The following is a 16,702-nucleotide window of genomic DNA, read 5'->3' as shown; positions in this document are numbered from 1 at the left end:
AAGAGAAAAAAAAAAAAAAAAAAAAAAAAAGAAAAAAAAAGGGGGTCAGAAAACCTCAGCACTTTAGAAGTGTTATTTTTTGCAAACGAGTGATACGAGTAAAGTATAAATTCAGTAATATTTTTATAATTAATAATTTATTATTATTATTATTATTAATAATAATAATAAATACTTTTTTATAAATAAATGTATTTATATTTTATTATAAATACTTTTATAAATGTATTAATAATAATATTAATAATAAATTTAAATATTAAAAACATGGCATGACATGTTGAAAAGGCTTCCAACCCCTGATTAAATAAAACCATATGTGAGGAAAATAGTTTATTAAATCATTTTAAAGTTGAAACTTTTTGAAAATACATACATACAGTTTCTTCTTAAAAAAACAAACAAACAAACAAAACTAGATGACAAAAAATGCAAGAAAGAAGTCACTAAACAATCCGGTTCCAATATACACAGACATTTTTGCATCAGACATATGTCTAAATGAATGTCAGCACAGATGACGCAGGAAAAGCCAAAGTAGTAAAATCTAAAAGGTCAGAGGAATTAATAGTGTTATTATGACTATGAGAACTCAGTGACCGTTTAGTACAGTAGTAAACACACACTAACTACATAAAATACAGAACAGCACAGCCCATATTCTTAACCTGTCACAGCAGGCACAAACTGCAGAAAATGGCAAGAAAACCTCAAGTCGACTGCAAGCACGTTAAACCAAAGCCAAGATATTAATGACATAAGATTAAACCAATACATTCCAGAGGAAATTCATTAAAGAAACAATCAGTAATGTTCAACGTTCTAGCATGGATCTGCTCATCAAACATGATCAACTGGATAAGTAACCGGAGTATTATCAACAGATACGCTTTGATGAATATTTACATGAATTTCATGAGCTCTTGGGATAGGTGATCTGAAATACAAATCCAGAGTTGAAACCTGTACAGCATTGACGTATAAGAGCCCTGGGACAGTGTCGGGGCAGCAGTCGCTGGATACATTTTTAATATTAATGCAGACAAGAAGGGCAAAAAAGCAATAAACTATTTGTCGTGCCGGGGGATAAAACCACGTCCAGGTATGGACGGTGACAAAGCAGAGAGTCAGAACCCCGTCCTATGTTTGTGATAATGACTTTTTCCTGCCAAGGTGCTGCATGATACAAATGAAATGGGAGAGAACACAAAGCAAGGGAGAGAGAGAGAGAGAGAGAGAGAGAGAGAGAGAGAGAGAGAGAGAGAGAGAGAGAGAGGAATGAGAGAGTGTTATGTTTGGATGCAGGGGAATTGTGCCTCGTGCACTCTTTGAGGAATCTGCAGTTGGAAAGATAATAAAGGGATTAGTTGGGTTTTCTGAAGCATTTGCTTCTAAATCAAAACGTCTCATCTGTTTCCTCTGCACAAATAGCTAGAATACCAAAATGTCTTCGTATATTATGCAAAGGCCACAAATGCAACATGTTTCAGACAAAAGCTGCTTCTTGCGGAGGTCACAGGAAGGCTTTGATTCGGAGGAAAAAACGAAAACACAGGGTCAACTAGTCAAGTATGTGCACTCATCCATTTTGTGAAATAAATAATAAATACTATTTTTCATAAAATATAAAAAAATAAAATAAATAAAAATTTAATTAAATAAATAAATAATCTAAATATCATATTTATTTTTTTCTCCAATGATTACAAAGTACTGAATTAATCAAGATTTTTTCATTCTGAATCACGCAGTTTGTTTGGTTGAGTCTGTACATTAAAAGCTTCCCATAAAAACTGCAATGAAACTGCAAACCTGCATTATATCATTTAGCATTAGTAATATCATCATTAAAGTCACTTTTAAATAAAAAAACATCAATACTGTGAAAAATTCACTCACCCAGTAACACAATAATGCTGCTACAAGTCAATTACATTCCACTCAAACTTGAACACATTACATCTGTACATTATTTTTATTTCCTTAAAAATGAACTTAAATGTCAGTAATTAATATTTGAAAGCACTAAGTTGCAATTTCTGAAACACAAAACAAAAATAAAATCTAAATCTTTCCAAGTACCTCCTGAAATCTACCAAGGGAACACGTACTGCCAGTTGGGAATCATTTAATGATCCACTAAATTTGAAAATGCTTTGACGTTTGAATTAAATTGACCTTTTCTGTTTTTTGAACAGGAAACGTTAATGCGATTCTAGCCCAGGCCACCGGACTGCCTGAAAAAAAGAGACTGAACTTGAACAGAGTTGGCTCAGTGAGAGGCCCTCACTACATCCAGAGACAATGTCCAGCCATTTTACAACAATACATGGGTTTGTTCCTATCTTAGCATCTGCTTGGCATCGCCGTGAATAAAAATGAGTGTTTGTTTGTTCTGACAGGTTGTGACACCAGGGCTCTTGCCACATACTCTGGGCAGAGTTTTGAGAGTAAGAACAGAACTCTTATAGCACTGTTGTACAAGTACGAGCAAGTGAGAAAAAGAGAGAGATTATGCTATTTAAAAAAACAATAATACTCAAATACATATATACAACAACAAAAGCAATGAGTCACGAAAATGATTTCCAGAACCACCAAGTTTATGCCGCAGACTGCGCAGCAATGCCGAAAATGTAGTTGCATGGATTTGAAGGAATTTACATGATCTAATTACATCTGTCAGTCCAGCTGCTGTCAGCTCAGAGTAAACCAACATCTTCTCGAGAATAAACAAAACTTGTCATTAATAACCTCAACGGAATTACTCAATGCTACCCTTGTAACATACTCCGCATATTAGTGTACAGATGTCTCCTATTGACATGGCTAAACAGATAATTTGGATACAAAAAGGTATCCCGGGACTTAGAGGAATAGGCCGACTTCAAAACAAGCTGTAATAGTATCTGTAAAATAAAAGGATTTTTGGACAGAATCTTGTATATAAAATTGAATATATCTGACAAGAAATCCAACATTCTCCGATTGAGCAATAGAGGGGAATTTTGCTGTCATCTCCTCTGCGGCTCCGCTCTTACAGACTACTACATTTTTCCAAGTGTTTAGTTTGGATAAAAGAGCCAATTCTCTTAATACTTGTGGGACGGCTAAACGTTTAAACCTCCTATTTAAAGGGATCAAGTGCATGCATTGTTTGGTTATGTTATACCGATGTGTAGAGGTTTTTTTTTTAGATCTCAATCATTTCACTTTTTAAAAAAGGAAAAGACAGAAAGACAGACAGAGAGAAAGAGATCTTAAGAAAATAAACAGAGTTTCACCCTACACAAATTGTGGACTAATTGTGTATTTGGACTTACGCATTGGTGGGGCTGGAGCCATTTTTCCACTTGAGCTGAGAATGTTAGAAAAGGCACTTTGACATTGATTAGTGTATTGACTTGTGGAATTGGAGAGTTTTACCTGGATTTCTTGGGTTTCACCACAACACTATTTATACAGCTAGACTACAGGTCCAATTAAATACCCAAACCCGTCAGTGGAAATTTTAGCTGCACTTTCAGTTGAAATCATAATTTCTCATGCCATGCGATATGGTTGTGAAAGAAAAAAAAAACGCTGAGGAAAATAGGCATAGGTGGTCCCTTGAAAGCTGTTACAAAAAATGAAGCTTGGAGAGAACTTCCAAATATATTCCTTAAATAAAACAGACACAAAATTCAAAAATAATAGATTTGTAAAAAAAAACTTTTATGGGGCCTTTAGAAAGAAATTTGGTTTAATAAAGCCTAATGAAAGAGTTATTTGTCCTCTGTTGATAATACATACTTAAAAATGGATTTTAAAACTGACCTGCTTAATTAAAAATAATTATACCGGCATTTGGTTTCCCCAACTTTCCACTTAAATTAAAGTCAACGAGGATTCCAACAAAAACAATTCACTCCGAAATACTGCTTATGCATTTTCAAGGCCATTTCAGCTGCCTGCTATAATCAACTCTATGAATTTCATTATGGGGAACCACTGGAAATTGTGCACTTTTGACAGACAGCTAAAAACGGTAGATACTCACCATGCATTTGTTGGGTTTCTCTCCAGAGTGAACCCTCATGTGGATGAGCAATTTGTAGCGGGCGTTGAAGGGTTTGTAGCGCCGGACACATCCGGCCCAAAAGCAGGTGAAGTCCTCGCCCTTGTGCTGGTCGATGTGGACCTTCTCAATATGCCTAACCAGCTCCTCCTGCTGCTCATACGCCACGCTACAGTCAATCCATCGGCATACCTGCTTATCGCTAAATACATCCTCCCTGTCGCACACCTGCTGTTCGACCAGGCCTGTGGGTTTGGGTGGTGCCAGCAGGCCTGAGGGTGGAGACTGTTGCTGGCTCTGAAGATTCAGTAGAGCTCCTGGGCCGGAGCCCATGTACTGGTGCAGGTGGTAGGGAGGGGGCATGGGTGGCCGTGGGGGGCCTGTTTGGTGATGATGGTGGTGGTGGTGGTGCTGGTGGGAATGCCCACCGCAGTGGCTTCCGCGGCTCGTCAGATGGTGATAGTGATGCTGAAAGAGCTCCTCCTCACTTGGAGAGAACTCATCCACCGGTTCCTGTTTCAGTGTCGGCGTACAGCTGTCCAGCACCACACTGGGCTGTATGAGAAGTCCAAGCCCGTCGCAGCTACCCACGCCGGGCCCCGGCTGCATGGAGCCTACGTCCTCACAATGCTCCACCGACGACACCGTGGAGGACGAGGACGAAGAGGAGAGGGGTAGGAGGCAGGACGAGGTGGAAGGTGAAGGCAGCTGAGGGCTGGGTGTGGGGAGAGGCTTGTGGGAGAACGTGGCGGCGGTAGGCGACGATGAATTGGTGCGCAGGCCGTTAACGCAGGACATCTGGGAGGAGCAGATGTTTCTGGCAATATCGATTCCCTGTGTGGATGACTGGGAGTCCACCGAGAGGCAGCGTCTCTTCAGTCCGCTCGCATTCGGCCTTGCTGAGTGACGCGAGCTCAGGGACAAAGCAAGCGGGGAGGAGCCATCTTCATTATTAAATGGATACACAGTCACTGCCATTGCCGACAACGACAGAACTGTTGCTAAGTTACCTTCACCGCCGCCACCGCTGCCACCACCACCACTGCTCGGACAGTCCAGTTCCCTGCGACCTGCTCCCATCCCTTCTGAAAAGTCACCCAGGGCCGATCCCAGCTTGTAGCCCTCCTGTTTGATGGGGTACGACAGCAACGCATGACACCTATTGATGCCACCGGACAGAGATGACGAGCTGAGATCCGTCTGAAAGCCAGCAGACCTGCGGGAGAATGAAACACACCCAGAGGAATATGAGGAGCATTTAGGCAGAACGGAGCAGAAAGAATATGCACGCTATTAGCGGCCCGGCCTGTTGAAAGATAAAGGCCAGGGCTTCTCAAAGTGCTGCCAACTCTGCACTGTCAGATACCGCAGGAACAAACAAGCTCTGTGCTCTGGTCCTGGCAAACCTGCACTCTCAAACATCTCTGTTAACACTGACAATATTTGACCAAAAGCAGCACGATTGGAGAATCATTTTGCAAACCCTTACAGAATCTTATTAGGTTATAATGTTTGGTTTGAGTTAATCAGAAGCTACTTTTTATGTTCCTCTCTCTCTCAGGAAACATTCATTGAATGGGTTTCCACTGTGGTGTATTTTAAACACTGGTTATATCCACCACAAACGCTCCCGAGCAATTCCATGAATAAATGATGCAGGAAATCTGGCCTGAACTATAGTTATGAATGGGTATTTCAAAATAAGAAAAGAGAGAGATGAATACAGGCAGGCTGTCATGCTCAACGTATGACCTTCCACATAATAATTCCTGTCAGTTTGCTCATTATGGATTTGTGCGCAAAGCTCTGATGTGAGAAGGGCCCTCTGTCCCAGCAGCCTATGAAAGATTTTGTCTTTTCACTTGGTGCAGGAAATCACTAATGCTAGCGCACTGGCTGAGCTGAAGCCTCAAGTTTGTCATGAGTCACTCCATTCAGGCTCACCACTTCCTGTTTGGCTGAAGCAGTGACATTCAGCGACAGTATTGGGAGAGTTGGATGGCATGTTTGAGTGAAAGCACTTTGGATAGCATCCCTCGCTGAAACTATGGGTTTCAACTGTACTGTGGCTACACAGAAGCCAAAAGAAACCAACGGCAGTCTCTTTTCCTAGCCGTTTAAAAAACAAACACAGCCAATAAGCGCCATCAGTACTGCAGTGTTTGACTAGCTTGGTTGACTTGTTCCGCACTACATTAAGCTTTATAAAAAAAAACATTATTTGCTTTGCAGATATGTGTTTACATTTTTAATGTAATTAGCAGGACTATAAAATTGCAATCTTAAATGCTTTACATGCACTTTACTAGATCCTAGTATACAACTTTATATTTTGAACAATGTGTTTAATGGGTGTCCTTTTCTGTCGTACAATCACTCACATGAACTGCTAATCCTGGATGTCTCAGAGGACAAAAAGCAAAAATCAAAAGCAAATACTTGTTTGTCTTTTAATTAATAATGGCACTAATATACCATTCAAAAGTTAAGGATCGGAAAGATTTTGTAATGTTTTTGACTGACGTTTCTTATGTCCACCAAAGTTGCATTTATTTGAACAAAAATAGAGTAAAAACAGTAATATTGTGAAATACCATTACAATTTAAAATAACTATTTTCTATTTTAATATATTTTAAAATGTATTTTATTCCTGTGATGGCAAAGCTGAATATTCAGCAGCCATTACTCCAGTCTTGAGTATCACATGATCCTTCAGAAATCATTTTAATATACTGAAACTATGATATTGGCCCATTTTTTTCAAGATCCTTTGATGAATAGAAAGTTCAAAAGAACAGCAGTTATTTGAAATAGAAATCTGTATCTTTAGAAATCTTTTGTAAAACTATAAATATCTTTACTGTCACTTTTGATCAATTTAATGCAGCCTTGCTTAATAAAAGCATTAATTTATTTAAACAGATAAATAAATAAATCTTACTGACCCCAAACTTTTGACTAATAGTGTAAGTAGAAGGAAGTGCATTCAAAGTTGCTGGTTGTGATTTCACAAAATAGGAATGCTTCACTCATGAATATTAATTAGACTACGCATAAATTATAATCAACATTTAATAATATATTAATAATATATTTAATAATAATTAAAGATCTTTCACAGTTTTGTCAATGTAATGTAGATCAGATCTGTAGTAGATTATTTGTTCATTTCCAAGTCAAAAGTGAAATGTGAATGCTTAGCAAATGTTCAAAATATATTTAAACAACATTTTAAATAGCACATTCAGTTACTTTTTCAGACATAAAAGTAAGTTCTCCAAGTCCAAGTGTTGTGCTGGGAGTCTTACCTGGCGTCTCGGTGGGGGCTTTCCTGTAGGTGAAGGTTCTGTGTGGGCTGTTCACAATGGCTACTGTGGTGGTACTGGGCTCCAGGCTGAACTGTCAGGTTCTGTCCACAGCGCAGCAAGGTTCCTTCTTCTGCTGTCAACTCATGAGTGCTCTCCTTCTCTGAACAGAATGAGATACATCCTCCATTCACTGAAACAGGTGGAAAATACAATAGCTATATTAACATTTACAGATTTTGAAACCATTTACCAATCTTTTAAACTCATTGCACAACTTTCTGGAATACTCAATTGGCCAATATTTCTAACTCAAATCAATATATCATGTTTATTTGGCAAGTGAGACACAGTCGGTGCCATTGCACAAGGAGAACTTTTAAAATGAGTGTAGCAAATGTAATCAAAATAAAGATTAATATGGTTTCATAGTGTTTGAAAATATTTCCAGAAGGAAAGCTGACACTCTTTTTGAGTCCAGTGTGGGTGACCGCATCTTTCAAGTTTTTTACTAACTCAATTTCAGAAATGTAATTTGCTCACAATGATGATATTAATAATGCAACACCCAATGGAGTCTGCATCTAAACATGTGGTTAAAGCCAAACCAAAGACAAAGGATATTCAGTAAGATATTGTTTCCAAGTACACAAAATGAGAAGGTGACAAGTAATTGCTTTAAAGCAAAAAAATAAAAAATAAAAATTGTGAGGGGGAACAAAGAAATGAGTGTTGAGAGGCAAGAAGAAATTAGGGAAAGAGAAAAAACTATGGAGAAGAAGGCCACAAGACACGCAGGTCCTGTAAAGCACATGCTGGATCCACTCAACTCTACAAACAGAAGAAACGCACTTTTTCACATCCATTCTAGTTTTCAAAGAACAATAATGGCTGTTTATTAAATCTTGGATCATTTTTTCTTGGCTTGGAAATCTCACAGTTGGAATGACAAACTGTGTTTGTGTATAACATCACTGCTTGCTGAGCTAAAGCCAGGGTTTTCTTGCTTCATCTAAGACAGAGGTCCCCAACCACCGGGTCGCTACCCACTACCGGGCTGTGGAAGAATAGCTACAGGGTCGCAAGAACGTTCTGGGAAAAATGTGTATAGATATGACACAATTTCATGTTAAATAAGTAAATGAAAGATTGCTCTGATCTGTCACATATTAGGAGTTAAACGGATCGCAGTTGATCCGTAATACGTAGGCCTATGGATGACACCCTACCGTTCGGCACGCACGTGATTTGCAGATTAATGTGCCAATTTACACATACAAGCAATTTTAAACCACAAGAAGAAGAAACGAAAGAGAGCTCAATTCGTTACTCACGCGCTGTTCTCGCACACAATCAAAGTGCGTACAAGCATAGAGACATGTTTCAGACAGCGCGGAAATACCGAGTTGCATATACATACACATAAAATTAGCCTATGTCAAAAACCCATCACGGCATTGTCATTCTCTGTCCTTTAAATATTTTTTTTCTTGCTTATCCGAAAAATAGTCCGATCTGTGACTCAAAAAATAAAACAAAATAAAAACACAATATAATGCTATTATAATACCCTAATAAATATGTTTGTGTATAACATCACTGCTCGCTGAGCTAACGCCAGGGCTTTCTTGCTTCATCTGGAGAGGATTGAGAGGTTTGTCAATGACGTTGGAATAGTTTGTTTCACACTAAAACTAACATTCTTTTAATTACTTCCTCCTATCCTCGTGTCCCTTAGCATGTGTCCCTACTATGCTTTGAGCTCATTTTTATATAGAAATGATATATCTTAAACTTATTTTAGGCTTGATTCCTGTATATGACACTGATAATCGGTTTCACAAGACGCCTTCAAATGCCACAAAGTCAAGTAGAGGTAAACTATACTGCTGATGTGAGGTGCACAGAGAATATAACCAGAAGCCACAGGAATTTTCGACACAAATCTGTTTTACAGATTTTCAAAATTGCTCAATATCATATCTGGGATGCAATTCTTGCCACAAGAGGCAGCTTGTGAAAACAGTTTTGCTGTTAGCCCTTTAGCTAAGACCCTTTAACCCCCAAAACAGCTATTTAAGCAACCATGAGGAACAGAAGACACAAATATGCATTTTTTCTTTTTCAAAATAACAATAGAACCTTCGAGGCACTTTTGATAACAAGCATAAAAACAGACATGAATAGCAGATGACATGCCTTTGGTGAAGGTGATTGTCTCCAATCAACACTCTTGTGCAATACAGAAATGTGCACATCCAACCTGCAGAAGATGAGGCAAATGTCTCGGTATCAGAATACTTCACACTCCATTTGCTTCTTTTAATGTATTATTGTCCAACCCCAAAAACGTTCTGCCAAGTTACATCAATTCAGATCCAAGTTTGCATTAAAAGCCTTGCTCTATACGGAGAGAATTATGGGAGACGTTTAAAGATATGATCCTTTGTTACATTAACAGAATTAGTTATGGCAAGGCTACATACGAGAAGCTCCTCCACGTTTGGAAACTTGGACAGAATGTTAGATTGGATTTATATTGAATTTGCAATGGTAATTCACTTTTGGGTATTGCACTTGGTTTTGGTCAGAAGGTCTGTGAAAGAACCAGTTGTGAAAGCTGGGACAAAAAGAAAAAGAGAAAGAGAGAGATTTTATTGCTCAGGCAACAATGGAATCCACAGCCTCCTATCATCAGATGCATGACTGAATTTATGTTTTCTTGTATTCTAAAGTATTGTTTAAGGGGTTTATTCCACTTTTCATTGATAAAGACAGTAGAAAGGAAATTATTGGGAGACCAGATTCAAAACTGCATCTGCCACAATAATACATTTTCTTTTTCCAAAATAATCTCACACAGTGAAATCAAACTGAAAAGGATGAAGGACGAAGAACACATTGGCTCTCATCTATACCTGGAGGACAGACAGAACACAGAGGATTTTTCTCCAGCGCTCTTAGAAGATCTCTGATCCTTAACCAAATGTAAGCGAGGGTAAAGGAGGGAGCTGGTTTGCAAGCATTCAGAAACTATTAAGGAATGACAATCTTGGGTGTGAGATCACTGCTGTGCGGAGCCGATAACACCTGAGGGCAAAGCAGAGCTCCGTGATGAAGACCAGACTGATGTGCTGGCCTCATTCACAAAAACACAAGAACACAATCACAGAGCAGAACCGAACTGTAGTGAGAAAAACACTTCCATTGTCATCCTCGTTTCACATGTACAAAAGAACAAGGCTTTTAGACTCTGAGCAAATAACAAAGCTGTTTTATATGGCAAACGCTTCCATGCTATATATCCATCTTATCCAGACTTGTCAACTTATAAAAAGTTATCACATTTCCAATATATTTTGTTGTCAAGTCAAAGTCTCTGCTTCTAATCAAGCTCCACATTATTTGGTGCAAATTTATCTGTCATTTGGTTATATATTAATACAGTATGGGGACAATATAAATACAACTGGGGAAATTAATAACACATTATTTGACTGGTACATTTACAAAATTGTCACTTTGTCATGTTGATTATTTAGCATATTTTAAACACCTCAAACAGTGTTGTTTTATCAAGTAAAGGTAATAGACTATGTGGGGCAATGATTGTCACAACTAGAACGCCACAGGGCAGTGAAAGTAAAGACATATATAATGTTTTAAAACATTACTATTTCAAATAAATTCTGTTCTTTTAAACTCTTTATTCATCAAAGAATCCTGAAAAAATGTATAATGGTTTCCACATTAATATTGTTTTCAATCATATGATTGATAACAATAAGAAATGTTTCTTGAGCACCAAATCAGCATATTAGAATTTCTAAAGGATCATGTGACACTGAAGACTGGAGTGCTTCAGCTTTGCCATCACAGGAATAAATTACTTTAAAATATATTAAAATAGAAAATGTATATTTTAAATTGTAATAACATTTCACATTATTACTGTTTTTAGTGTGTGTCTTTTTGCACGTCTGACATCAAAACTTAAAATCTCATGTAAACATGGTTTTTTATATATTACAGTTATCAGGATATTGTCGTGCATATTACCATAATAGATTTTTTTTGTTGATATTTTGTTTGATTAACAATTTCATTACTAGTTTGAGCCCTCACATGATGTCCAAAATAAAGTTTGAATCGTGAAGCAAAACCAGTTAAGAATCACTGCTTTACAGTAACATACAGTAGAAGAAACAGTGCAACCCCCCTGCCCCATAACCCCACCACTGGACCACGGGGACTCCCTGCATCTGATCAGCAGATGGGCAGGCCATTATTAAATGTAATTGGTGGTAATCTTAGGTGATTTTTTTTTTCGGTGACACTTTCTACAATTCTCACCTCCTGCCTTTCAAGTCATCTAAGTGCAGCATTAAGTGCTGGAGTGAGACTGAGCTTGTGCCAGCATTTAATGTTTTCAAGTCTTCAGAGATGCTGGCAATGGAAAGCAGATGTCTGAAGATGCAGGAATACAGCAGAAGACGGGGCTTCAGAGAGAGGCTGGAAGAGAGCTGTGCATATGCCCATGTGTGCCAGTGCACGTATGTGTGTATCAACTCTAATGCACATCAAACATGTAAGCCTACAGAACAACAAGCTGCCAAAACCACAAGATATATGTGTCTGGAAATGCGCTGTGACATTTTCTACTCCGGCCACTTTAGCACCATAAATCATAGCATCCACACTTAAACCGTTAATAACGATCAGAACTCACTGATGCACAGTTCCTCTTACATTCGCCTTATTAACTCGTTAGTGGGGCTAGCTAAAGTGGGCATAACCATTACTAGTGCTCATCCTTGGGCTTAGGGATTAAATGTTGACATCTGTGATACCTCAATCATGCGGCTTGTTGAGAAAAGAAGCTCTACTACTTTTCTAAGGGATCTGACACAGTTTTACCTGGAGGACCATAAAACAAGCAAACAAAATTAAAAATAAATAGTCTTACATCATATAACATAACGGCTTGGGGAACAAACCACCTTGCAACCTCCAAAAACGATCTTTGAAAAATCTGTTTAAAAAACACTAATTTTATTTCCTGTATACATTTAAGAAAAAAAAAAAAAACTCCACCACATCTAATGTTCTCCTCCAAGGCTCTGTACACAAACATAAATGTATGAATGTTTAGTAAATTCAATTATACTGTATATTGTCCATTTTAAAGCTAAATTTGACTTCCAAATAAAAACAAACAATATTTAAATCAAAATAAATATTTTAGTCAACATTTTTAGACCTTGCCTTTCTCTGTTGCTCTATGACTTCCATTTGATGTTTGTGCATGCACATGTTTTGATGAACATGAAACATACACGGATGAATTTTTCACAATAAAATCTATAATAAGCATTTAGAAAATAGATAGGGTGAATTTTCATTACAGGCTAGCTTTATGTGTGAAATTTAACTGCGACTTGCTTGCTGTCAGAATGAGCATTTATGAAAAATGAAAATACTTGCATGAATTTATTATATACACAGATAAGAATATAATATAGCTATATATATATATATATATATATATATATGTGTGTGTGTCAGCACATGTACCTGACAGGAACTGACATGAAACTGCTTATTAGCCTCTTCGAAGCATTCAAAAAAGCTTGGATCATGCTCTTTTTCCACAGTAACTCGCTCTGTGGCCATCCGCCATTTTTCAAATGTGTGTTTCCATAAAAGTGTGTTTTGTAAATAGATGCTGATGAGTTTCTCAGTGTGCATCACACAAACCTAATTAATCAACAATTAAATTTGTTTTTCATTATTGGTTTAATCGATTACTTTATTCAGCCCTACTGAGAACAGCCTAACAACATAGCAACACCCTAGCAACTACCTACAAATATCTATTATAGTGCCAAAGATTTTTGCAAGGGCATTCACATTTTCTTCAGAAAAATATAAAAATCTAGTTTCTGTTTCATATTTTATTTCTCTGCTTCTCTTGCTGTCTTTTTGTTTTCCTTTAAATGGTCCCCTCCACTTCTCTTTTTTTCTTTCAGAGACCAGATTAGCAGACTCCTGAGCAGTGGGCTTATACTGGATTCTCTTGCGCTCTTCAACACGACTGCAGTGTCCTGTGCAGATGTTGCATATTATGGATGAGAGCCTTCTCCATGTTTAAATCTCATATCTCATGTCTATACTTGTGTCTCCACACAACTTATTTGTTTGCTTAGTAATGAAGGTTTGATTGAAAACCTGAGGGTACAACAAAATGAAAAATAACAAAGTCTGGGGAAAGGTTCCCTTAAACAGGTGCCTGGCCCTGAAAGGGCAGGGGAAAAAAACTCGATTAAACTATGAGGGACTGAAATGACTTTGTTTTTCTTGCTGGATTATTGGTACCACCAGACCAGGTTTTTCATGAGGATGAAATTGGTTTGTTATGGCAGTTTTTGTATGAAGACAAATGCTGGTTTATGTTTAGTGACAAAAATGTCACTTTTAGCAAAAATATATTCTTCAGCCAGTGTTTCATGTCAAAGAAAACAAGGTACACCAAAAGCAAAGAATATTATGGCCTCAATATGATGGCCATTTTATGGAAAAACCACTCTTGTGTCAGGGTTATTATTGTTAACTAAAATTAAAACTAATAAAGAAAAAAATCCTTGATTTGAAATGAAATAAATGTCAACTGAAAATAAAATATTGAACAAAAATGTTTAAACATACTTCATTTCTGCTAGTTGCAGATTAGTTTAAGTTGAAGTACCAAAATAACTCTAATAAATAAAAATTTATAAAAAATCTTATAGATATGATTAGAAAATGAAAATAAAAATGACAAACAAAATTACCAAAAAATAAAATGAAAACAGAATGGTTTTTTTTATATCATTTAAAATTCTAAAAACTATAATAGTATATCTATTAGACATATCAATGATACTAAAGTATTTTATATTTTTATATGTATTTTTTTTTAGGTGTAAAACTTAAACTGGAAAAACTACTAAAAGTACATTTACTTGAAATACAAAAATTAATTAAAATGTAAGTAACATTATGTCATAATTTTCTGTGGGATACAGTTCATAATGACAACGTCTATTAAGTTACAATAAAATACAATAAAATCACCATGAAAGTATAATAAAAGCAGTTATTTGTAGTTTATTTTTTCTTTTTGTCATTATTTCTTGTATGCAAAAGAACCATGGGGAAAAAAACGCTTATGGGTTTGGACCAACATGGATGTTGAGTAAACGATAACAGAATTTTTATTTGTGGGTGAGCTAATCTTTTAAGAAACTTTACAGCACAGCAAATATTTTCTCTTTTGCAACCACATGAAGGGTTTTGCTTTCAGAACACAGACTAAATTAAGTTATAAATAATAAGCTTAAAGATCTGCTGTAACATTATATCTACACAGCGTTCATCAAACAAAAGAAGTAGAATAATTTGTTCATGAGAGGGACAGATGCAGCTGGCCACTGATTTCATAATAGCTTTGGCTCCTAAAACAGTCCGAACTGACCGCAGACTACTGAACACAAATAAACACAAAACACTGCCTGCACTACTCCTACGGTTCAATAACTAAACTGCACGCTTGGACAAGAGAACCTTTATAAATCAAGGCTCACAGTGATTAAAGCATTACATGGCCATTTCAAAACTTTATCGACCATGCACAAACACACCTAGACAAACAAAGTAAAAAATAAAACAAAAAATGCTAATGCCAATCTGTCCTAACTGTGATCAGGCAAGTGACTTCTTGACATGCTTCCAGACATCATGATCAGTTGTTGATCTTCTTCCATACCTTTATTGTAATTACTGGGTTCCACTTGGGCATGTCCCCACCTGCTGGCGACTGGCTGTCACTGGAGGAGCCTCTGAGTCTGTCCTCTGTGGACTGACGTGGGTGGATCTGGACCACCATCGCTTCGGTTTCCAGTAAGACGCGGGTGAGGCTGGGTCAGGGTGGTGCTGGAGAACCTGGCAGAGCTTTGGCCATACCCATTGTGCCAGAGATGGGGTTCATGGCTCCAGCTTTTCAGTTTGTAATGGATACGCTCTCATCAGATCAAATAAAATACAATGCAGCTCCTGCCACCTAACTGACTTTTAAAACTTTCCAAAGGCACAAACATTCAGGTCGTCTTTTTCAAAATCAATGTTCAATGAATCTGAAAATCAACAGTCATCTTCAATACTGTCAGTATGATCATTATCAACAGTCATTTTGCTGTTAATATGCTGCCCATGCTATTATCACTATAATCTGATGCCCATGCTATTGTGTCATTTAACTGAAGCAAGGATGGTTAACTTTGAAATGTGGGCTGGTTTTCAGAGCTAACGACTTGTGGAAGAGGTTTAAAGTCTGTTGAGACATTAGCTTCAATATGGAAGCTTGTTTCCGAGATTTAAAAAAAACAAAAAAAACAATTGTGACTTTTTATCTCACAATTCTGACTTTTTTCTTGCAACTAAGAATTGTGAGATTTAAACTTGGAATAGTGAGAAAGAAATCGTTCCACTGTATGTCCCCACATGCAGCAGAATGACAATAAAGCTCAACTTGAACTTGAACTTGAACTTGATATATCTGAGAAAAAAGTAAAATTGCAAGATATAAACTCATATTTGCAAGAAAAAGTCAGAATTCAGAGTTTATAACTCACAGTTCCGAGTTTATAGCTTGCCATTATGTCTTTTTTTCTCAGAATTGTGACAAAAAAAGCCAGAATTGTGAGATAAAAAGTTGCAATTACTTTTTTTATTGTTTTATTCTGTAGAAGAAACAGGCATCCATAATTCAAAAAGCAATCGTCAACTAAAATGATTTTCTATTGTTCTATTCAAATCTATTGCCTTAGAAGAAGTCATGTCCCCTTAAAAATAATGCAGTGTAAAAACAGAACAAGAACAAACTTGTTTTACAATGAACAGTAGTAAGAAACGGGTTCACAAACAAAGTTCACGTTTTACGGTCTACATACAGTACAGGATGAGGTTACCGGAAATGATTTTACATCAGGCCCACTGAAATCTATAGTGTGTGAAATACTGGGGCTGATTACAATGTAAATATGTCAGTAGCACAGGGCTGTGGTACATTCCTGTGTCTTGTGCTGTAAAAACGTACAGCTTTAACATTAAGACTCGATGAGGTTCCTCATCACAGGCTGCTGTTCTGGCTTTTATGGGATCTTGACAGCTCTTTGGGGCTCTGTAAAAACACAAGAACTTCGGGACCTCGGAGGTCCTGCAATACTGCTGCAGTGAAACTGTACGGGTTGCATTACGTCGTTTCTGTTTTGTGTGTGTGCGCATGTGTGCAACTTATGTAG

General features: G+C 37.2%; 1 protein-coding gene across 3 annotated transcripts in view; it reads right to left on the bottom strand.

Annotated features, from left to right (window-relative positions):
- Positions 1–16,702, bottom strand: part of LOC107699878 (zinc finger protein GLIS1-like) — a 75,975-nt gene that overhangs the window by 40,690 nt on the left and 18,583 nt on the right. For 2 of the 3 annotated variants that reach the window (XM_016501301.1, XM_016501308.1), the window contains 2 exons: positions 7,368–7,557; positions 4,040–5,273 (listed from right to left, as the gene is read on the bottom strand). In XM_016501301.1, coding sequence (XP_016356787.1) covers positions 4,040–5,273; positions 7,368–7,557 — 1,424 coding nt within the window. The remainder of the gene's footprint in view (positions 1–4,039; positions 5,274–7,367; positions 7,558–16,702) is intronic. The other variant, XM_016501316.1, reaches the window with a different exon arrangement.

This window comes from Sinocyclocheilus anshuiensis, unplaced genomic scaffold, assembly GCF_001515605.1.
Source record: "Sinocyclocheilus anshuiensis isolate Anshui unplaced genomic scaffold, SAMN03320099.WGS_v1.1 scaffold477, whole genome shotgun sequence".
Lineage (NCBI taxonomy): Eukaryota > Metazoa > Chordata > Actinopteri > Cypriniformes > Cyprinidae > Sinocyclocheilus > Sinocyclocheilus anshuiensis.
Note: the sequence above shows the minus strand (reverse complement) of the source record. Positions and strands in the feature narration are given on the sequence as shown.